This window comes from Molothrus aeneus, chromosome 16 (genome assembly GCF_037042795.1).
Source record: "Molothrus aeneus isolate 106 chromosome 16, BPBGC_Maene_1.0, whole genome shotgun sequence".
In the NCBI taxonomy this organism is placed as follows: domain Eukaryota; kingdom Metazoa; phylum Chordata; class Aves; order Passeriformes; family Icteridae; genus Molothrus; species Molothrus aeneus.
Window position 1 is genome coordinate 11,710,885 of NC_089661.1, and position 21,743 is coordinate 11,732,627.

Below are 21,743 nucleotides of genomic sequence, written 5' to 3' on the forward strand. Positions count from 1 at the left end.
CCACCAACAAAAACAGTAAGTTTGACCTCGGAGATGAAAGTGGAAATCTCTTACCCAGTGAAACATTTTTGCTAGTGCTGAAACACTTAGTTACCTCCAGCTCTGTGAAAAATACCTCTTGTTACTTTGATGGAAATTCTTCTGAACACTGACACCCATGATTCTTTGGAGCCAAAGAAGCACAAGAAAATCTGAGCAAGTCTCCTGTTTGATAGTGAGAAAGAAGAACACACTACTGCTGCACTTTTGGGTGAATATTGTCGACAACTCTAAGCTCAGATTTTTCATAGAACCCATAAACATTTTTAAAAAATTATGAGCTCTGCTTGTTTCAAGCCCAAGCAACATCCAAAGAGCACATAATGGTCCAAAATGGAGCACTTTAGTGTGTTCATTTCTTCACTGATGTTTTTAAAAGTTTCTCTGCATCATCTAGGAGATATTGTCCAGAGTCAGAATTCATGTTGCTGCAACACATTCACATAGAGCATTCCATAAGCCCACAGGCAATGAGCAGAACAATACAGCTGAGGACAGAATAGATCCATGAGGAGATAAGGACATGCAGTGACTTTGCAAAGTTAGCTTAAAGGGTAATTAATAATAAGTAATTCTAGGGTGGAGGAAAGATTTTCAGAGGGAAAATGTGGAAAAGATTTCAAGACAGAGTCAACCACTATGAAAGCTAAAAAAATTCAAATAATTAAATAGTGGGGTGTGGAAGAATGAGAAAACAGAGATGGACAAATGCAGTCAGCCCACAGCCATCCAGAAGGCTGTATGGACCTACCTGCTCAAGACAACACCTTCTGTGGCTTCAGCAAGACCAGTTTGAATAAAGGATCAAGCCAAATCATCCAGGAGGATAAAATAAATCCCACTTTTGATTCTTCTCAGCTGAGGGAAGTTGATGGAGGAATAAACAGTGGTGGTGAGTGATTTCACACCTGCATATTTGAGTTACCTTAAGCAAGGTGAGCAGGGCCATCTGAGAAGAACTCAAATTACACAAGAATACTTGTGGATACATCTAATAAGACAGAAGCCCTGTCTTTTTTTCCTAAGAAAGACATATTTTATTGGCCTATAAGCCTTTTTGTGGCAGCAGAAAAAACCCACACCCAAATAAAAGATTCTGCAGAAGGCTCAGCATCTTTCTTCAGAGGAAGGCTACTGAAAGTGTCAAGTGAAGACACTTGATAGTTTGAGAGTTTAAACCAGAGCTTTTGGGATAATTTTGACTGCAAATAATAATAAAGCACTCTGACAGCAGGGGTTTGGGTGGAGAAAAAGGGTAAGGGAAGTAGAAACATATTCTTAATTAAAATCTCATTTAGCAAATTTTTTTTAATGTGCTTAAAAATTCCACCGAGGTCACCATTCTGGAGAGATGACAAACTCCTGGGATAAAGGCTGGAAAATCCTGGTAGTCATGTCACATTTAGCAAGTCAAAGATATGTTTGTATAAGGCTGTAGAGGGCTAAATCCATTTTACATGCCGTATGTATTATTAATTTCTGACAGTGGGCTTAGAAAAACCTAATTCTCTGGAATACGAGCTCCCTTTGAGCAGAGGGAAGCCTTTTCAAAACTCATCTTTTATTGACTGAGTCATTTTTGAGTCAATCTGTCTGCTTTCGGCAAGACAAGAGTTTTAAATCTTCTCCCTTTTTTTCCTCCTTTTGGAGTCGTGGCAAGTCTATTAAAACCTGCTAATGTATGCAGCAAGGCCTCTGATTTGAAATGTAATGAATTCTTCAGATAGTGGCAGATTAGGGGGAGAAGATGATAGAAACAGCCAGAGCTGCCAAAAAAAGAACTCTCCAGAAAAAGAGGAGGAGAAGGGTGAGTGGGAATGAGAAAGATTAACCCTTTTTACCCAGAAGAAGAAAATCTTTAAGCTCCATTAATAGAATCAGTTAAAAAAGCAGAACTGGAAGAGGCAGAGCATCTTCAGGCTTGCCTGGGGCTGAATGAGACGGAGAATAAATGAATCTTTCCTCCTAGAGTCTCTTGTAAGATTAGGTAATTCCCTGAGTGAAAAAGGAATAACTTAGAGAAAATTAGCTCCATCCATATAAATAAGCTTTCATATTCCAAACTCGTCACCCAGAGCTTCCCAGGCGAATGCCCCAAAACATTTCTGCTGTTGTGTAACAGATGGTTTCCTCCTCCCCCCTTCCCTGGGTTGGTTCCAACCGCAGTATCTTTCAGGTGATCTTGTTTTAGCACAAAAATGAGCATTTTGGGTGTAAATCATCAGTCCTGTTAGTGAAAGGAGGCTTGGCAGTTTTATTGACTTTGGCATCTTTGAAGCGCTGGACAAAGCTTATGGAGTCACACAAATGAGAGATTAGCACTGTCTCCATTTTACAGATAGAGGAGCTGAGGGAAAGAAAGTCAAGGATACTACTTAATTCGACAGCACAGATCTGGTGACAGCCCTGAGAGCACAGAATCTGCTGAATCACGGCACAGACCTGGGATATCTTCCTGTTTAACAGGAAAATTCATAGCTCAGCCTTGAATTGGATGGCTTTAAAAAATAAAATTAGCTCCATAATAAAGTTCTAATGAAACAAAACCTTAGAGAGAACAGTCTGATGGAGCATAGGTGACCCAGAGGATTATAATGAAAATTAAGCTCAGCAGAACTGATGCAGGTGAGTAAATGTGGGAGATTGAGAAATGGGTTCTGTCAGCCCAATGTCCCTTTGCTAATGACAGGCATTGAAATGTTTTAACAACTGAGAAATCCCAAATAACAGAGGCAAAATCCTTCAATTTAACATGCAGCAGGGATATGTAAGTCCATGCATGTCTTGAAGGAGAGACTGTCTTTCCCTACAGATGCAAGGCATTCAATCCTCTATCACACAACTCAAACTACAAAAGGCAAGAAGTTTTAAGAGCAAAGTTAGCTCAAAAGCTGCTGGAGGCAGAGACTGTGGAAACTCATCATGAGCTGGAAAAAAAAGCAAGGAAAAAACTAAGCATGAGCAGGAAACCTTTGCAGTGGGATACAGGACACAGGTAAGAGTGTTATCTTGGAGGGCAGCAAGCCATGGAGTTAGCCTGGCTTTTCAAATTGCTTCCAGGTACTGTCTGCATTTGCTGGCAGAAACACATTTTCTTCCACCCTGGAGAATAACAATGGCTGTTTGCTTGTGCCCACATCTCCTAAACTCCATCAGCCCCTTGATGTGGTTCTCTCCAACTGGGAAGCTGCCTTTTCCTACCTGTTTGCTTCCAAGCCTGATGTGAGTGCTGCAGAATTCATGAGAACTTTTCCATTTCCATGTATTAGTGCTTTTGGGAGGAAGAGGTTGTGCTTGCTTTCATCTACGTAGACACAACCCCGACCTTTAGCTGGGTGCCAGCCCTGTGATTCAATAGCTGGCACTCTCTGTCTGAATCAGTAATGAGCTAAAGGTTATGGCAGGGAGCACGCTGAGCTCTGGATAGTCCATTTTTCAGAGGAGATAAGAGACTCAGACCTGGAATGTTACAGAAGAGGTAAAATATTTTTCCTGGCAGTGCATTTTTTATTTGGGGCTGAGGGCATGACCCAGGACTGTGGCATCAGTCCTGTACAAATGCCATTTGGTAACCACGTTCTGCCTCCTCCACTTTCAAGTTAAAAAGACACTTCTCACTTTCTGCCATTGGGATGGCCCGTGTGGCACTAAGCAGTTGCTGTACTTCACACGAGCCATGGATCACATTAAGGTGGATGAAGCAATCCCCATGCAGATTTCCTTTTGCTGTGAAGTTTTGCAGAGCACTTTGGGAATCCTGAGAGGGCCAACACACTCATTGCAGCAAGCTCCACCACATCAACTGTAGCAGCAGGCTCAGAGAACAGCTTACTCCAGAATTTCACTATTTTTCTTTTCCAACTTCATCTTGAATTTACTCTGCACAGCCTCTACAGTCCTTTCTTCCTGCCTCACAGTCCTTTCTTCCTGCCCTACTTGTTGGGAAGATTCTCTTGCTTTCTGACATTGCTTGAACTCTTCCATCTCTCTGTCTCCTGAGAACTCTGCACCAAACATTGGCTTCGTGCAGGACTATCCTGTTTGGAATGAGATCAGTCAAAAAATTGAGATCTCCCATGCTTAGTCACCAAAGAGATTATTTTGGTATAGAAAAAAAGCACAGCACTGAGGTAACCTTGACTCTTGGTTTCCAATGATGCACCCCACACCAGGGAGCCAGTGCACAGAGAGTCCTGATCTCTTGCACTGCAGCCTTCCACAAGAAGAATTCACTTCATTAAGGTTTAGAGAATATTTTACTCACTGCTGCTGCTGTGGACTCTTCCCACTGAGGTCAATGACACCAAGTGCCATGGAGACCATGCTGCTGGCGTGAGCAGCTCTGCCAAAACAGATCAGACACTCTTAGGAAAAGTGTACATTGAGGAACAAGTGAGGAAAGGAAAAATGGTACACACAAAAGATTTGTGTGTGTGGGATGTGCAAGCAAGGAGAAACAGATTTACCCAACTCGGCTAAATCAGTGAATTATCTCTGTGCTCGAAGAAAAAGTTATCCTTAAAGGCTGTGCTATTCAGTAGCTCACTTTACATCTGAGAAAAGTCTGCAAAAATCCTCCTGTATTATCTCTAGCCTTATAGATTTCTTCTTTTCATCTGAGGCTCAGAGTGGGGATTACCCATTAAGGTGCAGTGGCCAAATCACATTCAATCTATTCTCTGTAAAAAGAAGAAAAAGCTTTGGTGTCTCTTGTCCCCTTCCATCTCATTCACTTCTCGTGTCCACATCCAAAGCATTTACCTCCAACTTTCAATAGGTGAATAGGTTCTGAATACCAAGAGGACACAAAGGATGATACTAAATAACAATTCTCACTTCTCAATCCTACAGCCTGCATCCCACTTATCCAGCACCACAGAACAAGGGTTCATTTAAAATATTCACCTATTTCTCAACCCAATCACCAGACAGCTGGCCATTTCCAGCCAGCACTGACCAATGTTGACCTGCACAGTTTCCCCAGTATCATCCCCCTTGCTCTGATCAGGGATGTAACAGTGGCAGCATCACTGGCAGGTTGGTGTCAGACCATCTGGGCTCAACCACACAAAACATCTGCAGTGGTTCACATCTGGCCACCCCCACGCTTGACCTGGCAGCACCAGCTGGAGCAGATGTGTTCAGCAAGGAGTGATGTGACCAAGAGATCCAGCCCTGAGCTGTGCCAGCTCTGCCTCTTCCCCTGCTCCTGCAGCCCCAGCGGGACCACTACCAAGTGGAGTTAAACAAAGGAGTTAATAAGTACAGCTGGAGAGAGGTAATAACAGCAAAAGACAACTAGAAAAATACCTTTGCAAGCAGATGAAGCATGTAACTACAGGCAACTAAAATGCTTTTACCACGTTGAGTTTTTATAGAACTGTGTTTGCTTTTCCTCAACCACAGAAGTCAGAGACTGTAAACATCTGCTTGTTCATGCTGTCTCTCTCCCACAATGTTTTGATTTAGGTATTTTGCTGTAATGTCTGCAACTTCAACACATCAGAATTGTGCCAAGGCTTCAGTAACAAACAGTAAAAGGGATTGAAGGTATTAGAAAAGTGAAAAGCTAATAAACCCAAAGCCATTAAAACTAACTGACAAGAGCCCTGGCATCACTCTGAAGCATTCCAAAGTAGAATTTCCTGAGCTGAAATTACCTTGAATACATCTTTCCAGTAAAACTGAAATTACCTTCCTTTCAGCATGAGACCTATTGAAGTACTTGACCCTTTGGACATTATAATCTTCTTGGCAGCATTATCAACAGTTGCTTCAGAAGCTGGTGAGCTGGAAGCCCAGCACGACTGTTTGTCATGGTTTAACCCCAGCCAGCAACTGAGTGCCACACAGCCACTCATTCACTCCCTCTCACCATCTACAGGACTCTCAGTGAGGTTTATTCTGCTGCTCCCTTAATTTTATTTACTAGTATTTGGATTCCAAAACAAAAAAAATCAATTTTGGCTTACTAGGAATTATAAAGAACTTGTGTAATTTGGCTTCTGATTTAGTTATCAATCCAAAAAGACATTCTGTACTAAGAAGTAAAAGATAAAACCATAAAGCAAGGTTTGCATTACTTGCAGCTGCTCAGAGTAAAAAAGAACGCAAAAAACAACAAACAAACAAAAAAAAATTAGAGAAAACCTAAAGAGATTTTTATTAATGCTTTAGATGACTTAGAGAAAAAGTCACTTAATCATAACATTGTAAACAAGGAAGTTCTACAGCAGTATTTAAAAATATCCAAAATTGTTTCAGGAGCCCCATTGATTTGAATTAGGCAGCTGCATAATCACAGGGGCTGCAATTTTAATGAACATTTCAACAGGAAATGTAGAGCTGATTATATATATCAAAACAGGAAAGATCTGAATGCTGCAGTAACTCTTTTTTTGTTGTTGTTCTGTTTATTACCTCAGTGTGCAGATCCAAACTAACTCCAGAAGTAATACAGAACTTACCTGACAGCCCCTCTCTCCTTGGCTCCCAATGCTTCCTTCTGGCTGCAGCTCTGATCTGTCTTGATACATGTCATTAGGCACAGCATTTTGAAAAATAATTAGTGATTCAATCAGATTTTACACTGGATCAAGTGGCTGGAAACTTCAATGCTGTGCTGCAGTTTTCCCTTAAAATACTTTAGGGCATGTTATATATACTTAATTAGATAATGTTTATACAGTGCTTTGAAGAAATAAGGAACTCTGTAAGGGCTGGGTCACATTTTCAGAAAGGAAAAGAGCAGTGTTGAGACAGCACAGGCACAGAGGGAGAACAAAGCTCTCAAAAGCTGAACATCACCTTGTTTTCAGAAAGGTTTCAGGACATTTGAGAAAATACATGTCAGCAGCTTCCAACACCCAGGAACTAAGAAAGGAACAAAAGTTGTGAACCAGGGGATGCTGCAGAGGCAGTGCAATGACAGGGCTGCTGATACCAAAGCGAGAACAGTGGCACCAGAGTCACAGGGGCAGCAGCAGCTCTCCAGTAGGAAAACTTTGCTTATACCCAAGCCCAGGCCATTATTATTACCCTCTTACTGCAATTTGCAACATAAGGGCTCAGATAGAGTTGTAGGCCTTGATAAAACAAAATGCATTCCACTCCTGGGAACACTCTTATTCCTAAGAGTGGGAACTAATGGAATAAAAGTATCTTGCTGCTTATTATTTTGAGGAGAGGGAAGCAGGGCTTTTTTGTAAAAGTTAGGGTGCTTTCAGGTTGCATGCTAAAATACTAAAATACACTGCAAAACACAAAAATATGTCTTGCTAGGAGGAACAGGGAGCAGCACATGGTCTTCCCCTGACTGGGCACCCAGAGCAGGCACCAGAGGGGATGCAAAGCACAGAAAGGGTGAGGGCCAGGTTCTGCTCTGGATCAGGATGAGGCACCCCATAAATCCTTCATCCAAACTTCTGTTAAAAGAATTTGGAAAGCAAAAAAGCAAGCTGTGGCTAAATCCTCTCAGAATGAACAAGAGATGCTGCATCAGACATTTGGCTCCCTACAGGGCAAGAGGCACAGAGAGTGCTCCAAAGAGTTTCCAGTGAGCAATGAAAGCAAACAATGTATGCAGGGAGCTTTCAAAATGATTGCAGAGAGAGCCCTGAGCTTCTGTTCAGTGCGTTTTTGGGTTTTTTATTTGCCTATAACTAAATTACATGATTTCTTTGCAAGTCTAATTATGCAGTTAATTGATGCTGGTGCCCTTTAGCATCTGGCATTTAAGATTAAGTAAATAATGGAGAAAAGTGCATGCAGCACCCAGCAATAATTAAACACAGCAAGTGTTTGTTCCCCCACCCTCCTCCATTCTAACCTGTTACATATAAATCTCTGAGGATAACTGTCTTTAATAGCCTCAAATACACTTACACAGCATATAATGGATACTTGACAACAGTATTTTTCCTCCTAGAGATCAGGGATAGTAGGTGTATCTTTACTCTTAGACAGGAGATTTCATTTCATGCCTTGCACTCAAGGGGAAGGAAAAGCTTCATTGTGACAACTCTACCCAACTGAAGAGCATGCTAAATGGATCTTCATGGGAACATACTTCTAAATCCAGAACTGTGACTGTTGGCATCATGCATTAAAGATTTGTGGTCAAATTTTTCCCTTTTTCACATGCATGCTTCCTTCCTGACAGACCATTCCGTGTTATTCATGTATTTCCTGAAGACTGTGGAAATGCAGGTTATGAAAAAGAAAGATTGTGTTATCTAAAATAAAGCTCCCAGGGAGACTTTATTGCTGCCTTTTAGTTCTTAAAGGTGGTTTATAAGAAAGACATGGAGAGACCTTTTAGCAGGGCTTCTGCAATTGGTTTTAAACTAAAAGAGGGTCAGTTCAGACTAGACATAAGGAAGAAGTTTTTCACAATGAGGATGGAGAAACACTGGCACAGGTTACCAAAAGAGATGGTGGATTGAAGCATTTCAGGTCAGGCTGGACAGGGCTCTGAGCAACCTGACCTAGTTGACGATGTCCCTGCTTATTGCAAAGGGTTGGACTAGATGACTTTTAAGGGTCTCTTCCAACTCAAACTAGAACATGATTCCGTGATTTTTCACATGTAGAGCACTGCACTGAGATTTCCATCTGATCTTAACAGCACAGTTTCCTCAGAAGGCCAAATGTAAGGACTGGACATAAGTTACAAGACCTACTCCAAGTCTTGTGCTACAAGAAACTCTGAACCAGCTACAGCAGACCCAGCTTCTGCTGCTCCTCCAACAAGACACTCAGGAGCATAAGCTCAGTCCCGCAGGTCAATGTCAGCCACACTCCTTTCCTAATACAGCTTTGATTCAAACTAACAACACTATGAAAGGTTTTTAGTTCTTCCAGAGCTGCCTGATGGAAGGAATTCCTGCCCAAAGATTAGTGCCACAATCTTTTTAGACTCTGCAAGCAAAAAAAACCTTGTGTGGAGACTCCTACCCACCTCCCACGGGTGCTTAATTAATATCTCTGGCATACTCAGAGACCTTTGGACAGAGGGTGCTACAGAAGTGGAAAATATTATCATCATTATGCCTGCTCCCACCAGTGCTGGCATCCAAGTGAGAGCTTTCCCAGTAGATGGTGAAGTTGTGAGCAGGGTTGGCTTTGGTTATAATTTCCCTCATCACAGACTCCCCTTGTTGGAGCAGCTTCCCTTCTTAATGCCTGAAGAGCAAACCAGAACCTGCAGAACAGGACTGCATCCTGCTGGTCAGTACCACTGACACGTTCAAACCAGCCAGCACTCAAATCACTGCAAACTAAATCATCCAAGGGGCTTTCTAATTAAAAAGAGCTTCACTTGGATGGCAGTTCTTTCTCCTGCCTGTCACAGTCAGCCCTCCCCTGAATTCTGATCATTAAAAGGAAAAAAACCCAAAGCATTAATCAGCTTTTGTTAAGTGTCAAACATTGCCTCTCTAAACAATGAGCAAAACAAGGAGAGGTGTTTAATAGCTCTCAGAGCAACTTTATACCTTCCTAAACACTATTTCTGTACCTCTTGCTAATTGCTTATTTGCCCTGGTTGTATGGAAGAGCCTGGCTCGCTCCAGCTTTGACAGAGAACAGCAGTGTTTAACATGCTGCAGGAGGTGTGATATGCCTGGTTCTAATTTTTATCCTTATTTATTTCTGTCGGGGTTAGCAGCTGAGGACTCTGAGCTACCTGAGGCGTAACTAAGATGCCATTAGCTTTAAATCTGTTCCCAAGTGCTGCAAGCAGCCTCTCCATTTGGCTTAGGACATCACCTTGCAGATGAAGCCTTTGCATATGTGGGAACATTCTGCTCAAAATTTCTCTCTTCACCAAAAACTTCCTAGGGAGACTCTGGAATAAAAGCACAGGGTAATGCTCCCCTCCTCTTTCCTGGGACTTTTCATTGTAAAATGTGAAGGATCCTGTAGTAGAAAGAAGTGCTTTGAAACGGGAGCAAAGAGTAATCTCTGCTACTCCTTGTAGCACCATGGGAGTCCAAACACCTTCTGCAGGGAGCTTGCAAAGGCATCAGCATCCTGCCCACATTGCAAGGAAGGGACTCATCATGGAAACAACCTGACCTGGAGCTCTCCTCATGGTGGCTGATGATGGAGATGCCTTTAGCCCACATCTGCGACTGGCTCTAACATCAGCGGCTCTAACGTGGGATTTATTTTTATCGCTTTGCTAAAACAAGACAGAAACCTCCCCTTGCCCGAATCCTGCCTCACTTCAGGGAAGGCAGCATGGCAGTCTAAAAGGGGAATCACACACCATCGTCATTACCAGCCTATTCAGAAAGCCTTTGCTGAATCCCTCAGATCTGCACGGGCGCTTTGATGCCACCAGCGGAGAGATTTCCGATGACACATCCGCAGTCTCCAGCAACGGTGCTGCTGCTGCTGCTGCTGCCTCTGGCCCTTCCTTACAGAAGCCTCTGATCTATCTAATTTAGGTACTTTTGCTGCACACCTCTGATGGTGTCTGATCATGGCAGAAGGTAACTTTACAACATTGCATACCTGCCCAACAACCCACCATGCCACAGTCCTCCAACAGGACCCATTGAGATTCTGCTATTCAACAGAGACAGAAACACACTCAGAGAGCCAGGGAGTGAAAAGGCAATTTGTGAATCTGATCTCATCTCCAGCTTTTCATCTGTTTGATTTTCATCCATTGAGCTGGAGCTGGTTGTACGTAAGGATGAATATGCTGTTCCCTAATGGAAGCTGGATTGACCTGCTCCTCTTTAAGTGGAGATGACAGAGAAGCTGGCACTGAAATGGAGAAACATGGAAACACTGCAATAGCAAGGGAAGATGCATCAGTGCTGTGACACACAAAACACACCTAGTAGCTTTAGTTTACTGTAAAGAATGGGCTGCTCAGAAATCCCTGATGGGCAAACACGAGTGTCCTGCATTTTAGGACTTGCTATGATTTAACAATGCCTTTGCCTCCCTGGCATGAAACTGCACCAGCAGCACGAGGTGCCCAGACCACAGCCAGCAGCACAGAGAGCACTGCATCTACACATGGGTGCTAGCAAGCCAGGTGGATAGGGGTGAAGATGCTAAGACAGGCCTTTCTCCCTTCCTGCTGACATCCTTATGTCAGCACCACATTCTAAAGGATATCACAACTCTACTACAACATGGTACTGATGTCAGTGCCATGATTGAGACAGCAAAGTAATTACAAGTGTCTGCTTTTGTATGCTGATTGCTTTCCAAATAGATCTTCTCCATTCCAAATAAATCCACTATGGATTAACATTTCTCCTACTTGTTCACTACCTAGAATGTATTTGATTAGAAAAGCGTGATCAAAACTCTGCTTGACCATTTTTCAGCACTTCACCATTTTTCCTCATCAGGGAGAAAAATGTATCCATTAGTTAACCTTTTCAAACACATTCTTTTTGTAGTCTAATTCAAAGAAGGATTATAAAAAAATCGTCAGACTCGGCATGTGAATAGCTTTTTGTGAGCACAGGGAACAAGCATTCATATATCAGAACATCAGCATGGGGAGATAAGGGAGCTGTATACTGAGAGCTTATCTGAATGCAAGATCAGCCCTGTGAAACCAGCATAAACATCAAGGACAGAATCCATATATTGATGTAATTCTTAGTGCTACTGGTGCATTTGTGTGAATTTGCAATTAAATAAAGCTTATTCCTTACAAAGAAAACAAGAAGTTAAAGATACAATTCAAGGTCTATTGAGATCAGTGAGAATTTTTTTCATTGCATTTGAATACAGCTCCCTTTCCCTCCCTCCTAATGTGTCTACCCGAATATTAAGAAAGAAATTACCTGAAATTTGTTTGTACTACTTTTAAACAGACCAAGAATTGAATCTTCAATTCTCTTAGTCTGCTTTCTAAAGCAGCAAATCCAAAGCTCTCCTTTCATCCACAGCTAACATTTAATGTATTTAAATCCACATTAGTTTTGTACCAAATAAAGTCATAGGAAATACCACAAATAGATGTGGGTGACAAATTAACTGATGCAGGCAACATAACTTTGAATTTCCTGACTTTTAGGCAATTAAAATATCAACTTAATTGTTGGATCTGTGTAGCTTCTCTCATTTTAATATGTAAATCAGTCTCTATTACGCTATAGCTCAAAGAATGTGTGACTCTGCTTACTTGATTAGGCTGGGAATTGCTGGTCCTGCTGTCACTATGTTTACACTCTAGTGACAACTTTGCACATCAAATTCACATAATGCAATGTCATCAACTTACTCATCAAATACAAACTTCTTAAATACAGCCGCCGCTCTAAAATACTGAACCTTATTTTACTTCATTTACAGCTCCTAAATAATCAGCCTAAGTGAAAAGAAAAACTGGAAATTCAACTGCACAACAGTATTTCTCAGAAAAAAACAGCTTCCCACAGTCAGGGAGATGAAGCAGAAAAACGGTCCATGCCAAAAGTTATCCTTTGGCTTCCAAATTTTAGTTGCATGTTGCCCCTTTAAAATGTGGTACAAGGAGACAAACTTTATTTCTCAGTCTCCACACATTCACCCCACCTCATTTAGGATTCAGTGTTAAGGAGCCCTTAAGATTTATCCTGTGAAGATAGTCAGATGTCAGCTCCTGGCCACCTGTAAATTGATACAAGGACTCCAGAGAAAAGCAGCAAACTCAGTCATTTTTTTCCTATTATGAGCTGATCACAACAGGAAAACCATCTTGGACAGTCTGGAGTGGGAAAGTGTAAATAAGTTCAGTATTTTCCCATTCCTGCAATCTTTCCCCAATCCAATAAGCAGCCCCAACCAAGGGGATGTTCGCCTTGCCAGCACAAGGCTTTTTAAGACTTCCCAGTGTCCTTGACACCCTTGCAAAGTTCCTCCACTGGATTTCTACCACTCTACTGGCTCACAGAGGCATCAGGCTTTAATTTCCAGGAGAAGCAATACATTGACAAGATGCAGAGCAGAGATCTGAGGCTCTCTGCTGCCGGAGCGCTCCGCCACGCTGGCAGGCTGGATTTTCTGATGTCAGGGAAATCGTGTTGGCCTGAATTTGAGACATCAGCACAAGCCTTTCTTCTCAATCCTGCTGATGAATGAAAGAGCATTTTCAATTGTGTACATCCAGAGGCCTTGTGGCACATCAGGACTAATCAAAAGCTGCTCCATGATGCCAAGTGCTGTCAGAGGCAGCTCACAGCACAGCCCCGCAGGAGCCAAAGGGCAGCTGCAGATAATGCTGCATTTCCTCCCCTTCAGGGCTGGAGACATCTAGCAGGAGCATCCCAGCCACCAAGGAGGCCACAATCAAGCAATGAGAACTCAACTCAAACATCCCAAGCAGGAAAACACAAATGCCAAAGTTTACCAGCAACAAAGCTCAACAGGCTGCTGGCCTGTCTCTGGTTGATAAAGAAACCATCAGCACAGAGGGACATTGAAGAAGCTGAGGGATGTAGAAGGACTGTGGCCACAAAGGATGTTACCTTTCATGTGGCAGTTTCTGTACAGTACAAATTTGGTGGTGTTTTACAAGGATTGTTGGAGTGGGAAGGATTTAAAACACAGAGAGAAGGGTTTTGGATCCTTCTGCAGCTCATTGACTTTCCTCCTTGCAAAGGCTCTGAATGTCCCATGAGTAAAAATGAAGGAGCACAGCCACTTCTGGGGGTTACTTCTGGTAGTGAGAGCAACTCTTCCACATGCTCACTTTGTATTTCACTCAGCTACTGATGGACTGGGAACTGGAATCCCAAGTAATCAGGCTTAAAAATACTGTTTCAATTACCAGTTTTTCCTTCACAGCCACATACAGAAGGAGAAAGAATACTCCTTGTCAGCCCAGGTTTCTCTACACATTTTCTCTTGATTTATCTGCTCCCTGAAGTCTCCTCTAACCTTGCTCTCTGCCCATCTGTAATGGTTTCAGCTGCCTCTAACCCTCCCACCTACCTCAGCAGAGGCAGCCTCTTCTTCCCCCGATGTAACACCACACCTGTACGGTGTCAGGACCGAGTAAGGAAAATGCATTTGCCCAGGAAACCAGCAGCTTTCTCCTCAGCTGTATTTTCTTGCAGTGCTACTCATTTCCATTACACCCAGACTCAAGTCAGGATCAATAAGCCCAGAGAATCTTCCCTTGGGAGCCTCCTTCCTCATATTGCTACAGAAACCATTGCAGATGTTGTCGCAGTTGTGTTTAAATTTGGTGCTCCTTATCACATATACATTTTTATTTTCTTTTCCATTTCCTTCTCTCTCAAAACTCATTTTACTATTTTTTCTTTGCAAAAATGGGGTTTTTTTTATGGAACAAAGCTTCTACTTCTACTAAATATTTTGTAATCCATTTCTACACAGTGTCTAGGAAGAGGGCAGAAGATGCTTTTAAAAAAAACACTTGTAGGACTTGCTGGAGCTAATGGAAGCATTATGTGGGTTCACAGGTTGCCTCTTAGAAAAACAGAAATATTGAGTTCTCCAAGAACTTCAGATGTGAAAGTGGTAGAAAAGGAGGGCAGGAAGAAATTCTGCAGCTTTTTTTGCTCTTTGTGAAGAGCTAAGTATAGTCTGGATAGTAACCTTTGACTGACACCAAGTTTTACACATTCACACATTCACCAGCTACAACAGAACTACTTTACAGAATTTATTACAAACCTCTGGCTCCCTGGGCAGCAGACAGAGCCTGAAAGTCCTAACAATGTCTCGGTGGCACCTCCCATCCCAGTTTCACAAGAAGCTGCAGGCTTCAGGCATCCTTGGGGGTTTGTTGGGTCAGCAACCTTTGGCCCTCTCACAGCACACAGATTACACTGAGCTCAGGGCAAGCCTCTGCTTGTTCAACAGACTCGTGGCATCTTGCCACAGGCAGGGCACACTGCTTGCAATATCCTCAGTGCTGCATGACTTCATATCTGTGTTATCTCCAAAAAGAAAAAAAACCTTGGGAATCTTTCTGGATGATGAATACTAGATAAGATTAAAGCAATTTTCTTTTAAGACCAGAAAACAAATTCAAATTCAAATTCTTCCAGCCCTTTTGAGATACTGGACTTTCATTCAAGCCAGAACCTTTATAGGTGCCTGCAGTGACTTCAGTAGTGCAGAACATTTACCATCAAAGGCACTGTTGCTAAATCAGAACACACAAAAGCTTCACGGTATTTTCCCCTTACAGCTGCACTGCCCAAATCCATTGACACCATTTATGGACTCTCCCCTCACCACTGTAACCCTGTCAATATGAAGTACAGGAGATCACAACTCTGCTAGAGTTATTTATGAAACCAGGTATATTTAGCAGTACCACCTGGCTATCTCTAGTACTGGGCTGAGACAAAGGGATATGGATAATAATGAAGGGAATCAGAGTAAGCTCTATTTAAACTATCAGCTTATTCCCAGTCTTAATATACAATTCAGGTCCCAGACTGGTCTAAATGTCTTGCAGAAGAGAAAGTAGCACCATAAAAACAATAATAAGGAGAATTAGCTGGGAGCTGGAGGGATTGCCCCACAGAGGCTGTGGAGTCAGCACAGGAGGGCAGGCAGCTCCCAGTGGGTCAGGACTGCTGCTAATAACTCATCCCTTGTGCTGCTGTCCATGTCATTTGTGGTTTGCACACTGATGCTGTGCAGCATCTCGGATGCAGGTAGCAGTAGGGGAGGATTTCTTCCCCCATCAAGGATATGTGGCCATCTCTGGAGTGAAAGAGGACAGACCTTCATCAGTGCACAGCAAAGCACCAGAGGCAAAGTCAAGCTCTTTATTAACTTCAGATGAAATTGGGATATGCAGAAAGCAATTTACTGAGATACAGGCAGGGCACAAAGGCTAACATCCTGCTTTTAACAGAAGTCCCTTAACATCTGAAGGCAGCAAATGCCCTGGACCTTTGTGCCTCTTTAGAACAAAGGCAATTCCTTCAGTATGAGTGAAGGGGAACTGGCAGGTTAAAGATAAGTGACAGAAGGGTCACCTAATGAGTCCTTCCTGTGCTTCAGGATGAGACTGAAGGAGAGCTGCCCTCTGTGCACTCACCTGGCCCAAGCCCATTTGACCAGTGGGATGCTGAGAGCCCTGGCACAAAGTGAGGAATGGAGGCTGCAGAGCCACATGTGCACCCACCAGCAGCTGAGGTCAGGGAAGGATCCTCCATCAGGTGGACTTGGTTCTCATTCACAGGTGCAGCCCTCATCATGTGTGGATTCCCTACACAGATGGCAGGAAGCACCAAGGCTTCCAAGCACCAACAGCTCAGACAACTGTGGATGGAGAACAGCAACTTCTAAATTCCATCTGCTCCTTTTTTGTCACCTTCTGTACTCAGAAACACATTCATCAGAAGCACAGGCACAGTGGGACAGTGACAAATTTTACCATCTCTGGCTTGTCACTTCAACAAGATTAGATTATTTTAATATTAATTCATTACCCAATTTAAATCCAATTAAATAGATTTTACAAGGCCCTGGCATGGCTGTGATGCTGGGGACAGCCCCTGCTGAATGCCAGGTGCAGCATCTGTGTTAGGGCCAAACACCTGCCTCAGAGTGAGATTTCCCCCTTTTCCCACTTTTTCCCTATCAAGGGGAAAAGGACACTGAAACCATTGAGATGGATGAACAGCTTTTCTTTTTGATGGGATTATGCTTAGGAAAATAGTTCCAAAGTTCTCCACAGATGGTTGAAATCAGAGTTGATTTCCCCATCTTCCTTCCTGGTAGGGGTGCCAGCCTCTCTCTCACCAGAAAGAATATTAAAAGCACTTTTCCTCTTTCTCACAGGGAGAAGCTGCATGAAGAAAGGAGCACTCTGGTGTAGCTATGGGATAGCAATAAATCATGAGAGCTCATGGAAAATTCGCATTACCGCATTCTTTTAGTCAGGAACCAGCTTCCATGGATCATCCATTCCTACCTTCAGATACATTACCTTTAAGATAAAAACACAAATGGAGATAAGAAGCACCTGAACCATTCTCTCTCATTTCTACCTATGCTTTGTTACAAGTCATTACTTCTCCAGCTCCCTATTAGCTACCACCTACATACTTGCTTGCAACTAAGACCCAAATCCATCTCCAAGAGGTCTATCAAGACCCCACAGTGCAAAAAAAGAAAGATCTAAACAAAAATGGCCTGGAGAGAAATGAGGAAAAAATAGGAAAAGCTATGAGATGGAAGAAAAAAAAAAGTAGAAGATGCAGACTGAAATACAGAAGGGGCACTGGAGGAAAGGTGTGAAGAGCATGGGAAAGGGAAATGCAGAATTGGAACAGATTTCAGATCTGTGCAGCAATGCCCTGTGCCACCTTTCCAAAGCTGTCACAATCTGCATCCCTGTTTCTGAGGCAGGAGGCCTCGGAGCCTCTCCCCAGATGGCTGTCTGACCTTGGTGCTCCCTGCTCTTACACAACCCAGCAGAGGAGCACAACACTCACAGAGCTCACACCCCGAGCACAGCACCCACAGCCCTGCCCCCCAACACCCCAACACCCTGCTCTGCCAATCTGTATTTTGGAAAAGGACAGGATATTGTTATAGCTCTCCATAGGTCCCCATCTGAACAGAGACTATTACGGCATAAATGAGAGGAAAGGGCCACTGAACCATGTGGCAAGTTGCCAGGCTGTGCTGCAGCCTCCAGCAGTTATGCTCAAAGAGATTTAAAGTCCAGCATAACCTTGATTTTTAATAGAGTCACATTTAATGAGCTTTAACGTCCACAGTAATAATTTTCTTATTACCTACGCAGGAGTCGGAAATACAATCACAAGAAATGTGCTGCACTCCAGTCCAATGAAGGGATTTAACAATGGCCAACACATTATTATCAAAACCATCAACATCATTGTCCTTAATGCCTTTTTTTGGTTGGTATAATTATAATTCTGTGAACCATAAGCAGAGCTGTTGCATACCACATAAGCTTGCTGGATGCATCAAACCTGGCTGGCTGGAGGCCACCCAAATCCCTCACCTTGCCAAGCAGCCAGTCAGGTTATATGGCAAAACAGGACAATAAAATCTTACATTTACCTCTATCTGTCTAAAGGCAAAATGCAAACTTACATATGACCTCTGCTGTCCTCCCAGCTTTTATCCACACTCTTCCTACTCTGTCCTTGCTCTCTCTTCACCCCATTCTGCTCTGACACCAGGGACCTCCCACCTCAAAAGCTCAGAGAAGTGAATTTGCCTCCTGTGTGTATCACATGAATGAGCAAGATAAACAGATGGGGACTGCAGCTGACAGAGAGGGGTGCAAGAAAAACTCCAATTCTTGTTATTTTTGTACAGAAACAGCTTCACAAAGCTCAAAGAAATTCGCTCCCTTATCATGCACAACAAACCTCCCTCCCTGGGGTAGCCAATTGGACAGTGACAAACAAAGCAGAGGGAGTTTCTGCCACACGCTCCCCACTTCACACCTTGAAAATACACTGAAGCAGAAGGCATGTGGCAGCTGTTCCTGTGGGCAGAGCTAAGAAAAAGCAAAAGCTGGATCTTCCATGTCTTATCCAGAAGGAGACAGTGTGATTTTCTGGCCGCACGGATCCATGTTGTTGAGCCACTGCTGAACAGCTGCTGTATCCACACTGTGGATGCAGGATGGAGCCAGTGCAGAAATGGATGCAGCCTGCACAGCACACTTGATCAGCTGCCCCCAAGCCACTGGAAGCTCTCCCTGCTCCAGCAAGGAGGCCAAATCTGGCATTCACCTTGCTAAATTAAAGCCAGCTCAGAATAACCTAGTAACCTTGTGGTCAGCACTGTAACATCCTCAGCATCTCTTCACATCCCAACATTTGCATCTGACTATGCTGCTGAATGCTCCCACAGCAGAAATGAGAGTTTAGGTGCATTCATGGCAATGTGCCCTGTGCATGACAGTGATGCACACAAGCACATGAACTACAAGAAAAAATGCCCAAGATGTCTCCACGCAACCTGGCTTCCTATACCTTCACCCTGTCCTCAGAGAGAGTCATCCACTGGGCTGCTCCAGCCTTCAACAGCTTTTTCCCACTTTGTTTACAAGAATCACTTCCAGATGCACTTATAGGCACTCTGAGAATCCAAAGGGCCCTCCTGTGACTTTGGTAAATGACACTGAAGTACTTCCCACCCTTCTAAGTTCTGAACCGGCTGCTCTCTTCCACCTGAGCTGGTTACCAGAAGTCAGAATGATGTAACTTGGGACTGGGGTAAAAGGCAAAAAAAAAAAGCATCACATACATGAGGCTGGAAATACCCTGAAACCCAGCGAGCTGTTTGTTTTCCTGTTGGAATCAAAGGCAGAAGAGAAAACAGCTTTAAAAATGCATCCTTTGTGAGCTAACGACAAACCTGGTAACATCCCAGCACAGAGGCACCTCACAAACAGCTAAAAGCAGCTGCACAGAAAGGCAGCAGAATAATAATTCTAACACATGACAGGAGGCACACGTGAGGAGCACATTTCCCCAGAAGAGATGGTCTAATTACTGCAGAAGATACCCCAGAGGTTCATCCAGCAGTGACAGAGGCAGGGGGCTGACCCCACCTCTGCAGCCTCTCTGCCCCTGCCCTCCCTGGGCACTGCAGCCCCTGGACCTGCAGCATCAGATGTGCCTGGCACTTGGGCATAAGGACAGACAAGGGCACTGGGCAGCTGCATCTGCTGCAATTTAAACACCTAAAACACAGTGCATTTCAAATCCAAATTGCAATGCAAGAGCTGTCCCCAGGAACTGCCCACTGGGGGTCTGAGACTGGAAGCTCCTACAGACAATAGTTTTTTTTTAAATGTTTGCCAAGTGTTTCATGCTTATGCATCTGTTAGAGCAGCCACTAACAGGAGTGACAGAACTGTCACTTACTTGTAACATGCAGTGAGCTCTTCACTTTATAAACCACCCCATCTGCACTTCTCACCATCATATTTTTAAGGCTATATAGTACCACAATCCAGTATGAGATGCTGGAACAAACACAATCTCAGCAGTAATAAAGTGTCATTGTTTGAGCGATGGGAACACAGACAAGCTACTTTCTGAGAATTTCTGTTTCATAACAGAGAGAGATGTTTTCTTCTGTGGATTTTCTTTAAACCAGGGCTCTGCCCTTTTGTGGGTCTGAAGCCTCCAGCACTTGTGACCTTTGGGAAAAGCCCTGCTCTTTCAGTCTCATCTGAGGGAGGATCCTGACCTCCAGACGTTGACCAAGTACATGCACTTGGGACACACCAGGTTTGCTCCACACAGACCTTCAGTTCTCTTTTATTTTTCTCTTCTCTAACAAATTGTTTTGAGGCCATGAGAGAATTACAGCAGGAACTTCTCCAGGGCTTTTCAGCATAACTTGGTTCTGCCTGGTCCCTCACGGTGTTACAGGTGATGGCTTAGGCTTTATTGATATCCTTACCTTGATTTTCAGAGTCTGAGAGCATGTCTGAAGGTGCTGATTTTTGGGGTTGCTGTACTAAAAAGTCTCACTCAGGTATGTGAAAGGAAGACAGACTGTACTGGAGTGCCACAGATTCTGTGAAACGTATTTAGCTCAGTGAAAGATGTACTCTGCTTTCATGGAGTATTGAATGTAGCTGTGATTAATGGGGCACATATACACTGATAAACAATATTAATTTGTTTTAAGCCAGGTCTGAAAAGATTTCAACCACTTGCTTCCCTGCAGCTATGAAAGTTATTTCCTGCTGTCTGTACTACCTCAAGGGCTAAACCAGCCCTGAAAGGAAGGAAATATTTCCTTTCACTCTGTTGGCAGCACCAGCATATGAAGGCTGTTGTATTGGTATTTCATTCATCATGAGCAAATGATATGAATTATTATTATTTAGCCTTACCACCTACCCTCTACCACACTGCCACAGGATTGCCACCTCACATCCCCTCTCGCCTGCATCAACCCAGCTTTTTTCATTTTCCATATAACCACTCCATCAAGCACACTGTCTGCAATGCCTCCATCTGCTCCTGCACTCAGTTCCTCTGGCAACACGGATTCAGAATAAATGCATCCCCAGGAGCAGAAGCCAGCAGCCTACCTGCAACTTCTTGTGGGGACTGAAAAGCCCCAACTCCTTCCAGACTCCCAGAGACGGAGCCGCCTCCTTTGAGCACCCGCACCAGCTCCCGCAGCCGCTCGCACTCCTCCTGCAGCTGCTGCTGCTCCTCCTTGCGCTGCTGCTTGGCCAAACTCATGGGGTTCATGCTGAAATGGACAACTTTGGTCCTGCTGGGGTCGTAGTCACCCTGGGGGGCAGGAAAAAAAACAAAACCAAAAGCACATTGAGTAACCGCTCCAATCCCCAAGCTCACCCGGCCTGTGTCACTCGGTGAAATAAAAAAATGTTACAGCAGAAATAAGGTGACATTTATGCAGTGACAAGGTTTTAGTACAACAGTTGAAGGCAGCCAAGCCCAGTGTTGTTTCTCCTTCTCTTGCTATTCCATCTTTAAAAAGCCCCTGAAACAAAGGCTGAAACAAGGCAAAGAAACCACAAACAAACAAAAAATAACCAAACCAGAAAAAACCCACCGAAACACCCCACTTATAACGGAACTCATCCCCTGGGTGATACTTCCACAGTCAGATTTAACTCCAGAAATGAAGTTTTATAGCTGTATTTAAAATCTCTTGATAGCAGGAGATTATAATGAACACCCAAACACACCCTTAAACTACAGCAGGACATCCAG

At 43.5% G+C, this 21,743-nt stretch overlaps 1 protein-coding gene across 4 annotated transcripts in view; it reads right to left on the reverse strand.

Moving 5' to 3' along the window:
- The window catches only part of MAD1L1 (mitotic arrest deficient 1 like 1), a 352,355-nt gene that overhangs the window by 100,830 nt on the left and 229,782 nt on the right, over positions 1 to 21,743 (reverse strand). For all 4 annotated transcript variants that reach the window (XM_066561061.1, XM_066561059.1, XM_066561060.1 and 1 more), the window contains exon 16: positions 21,089 to 21,296. In XM_066561061.1, coding sequence (XP_066417158.1) covers positions 21,089 to 21,296 — 208 coding nt within the window. The remainder of the gene's footprint in view (positions 1 to 21,088; positions 21,297 to 21,743) is intronic.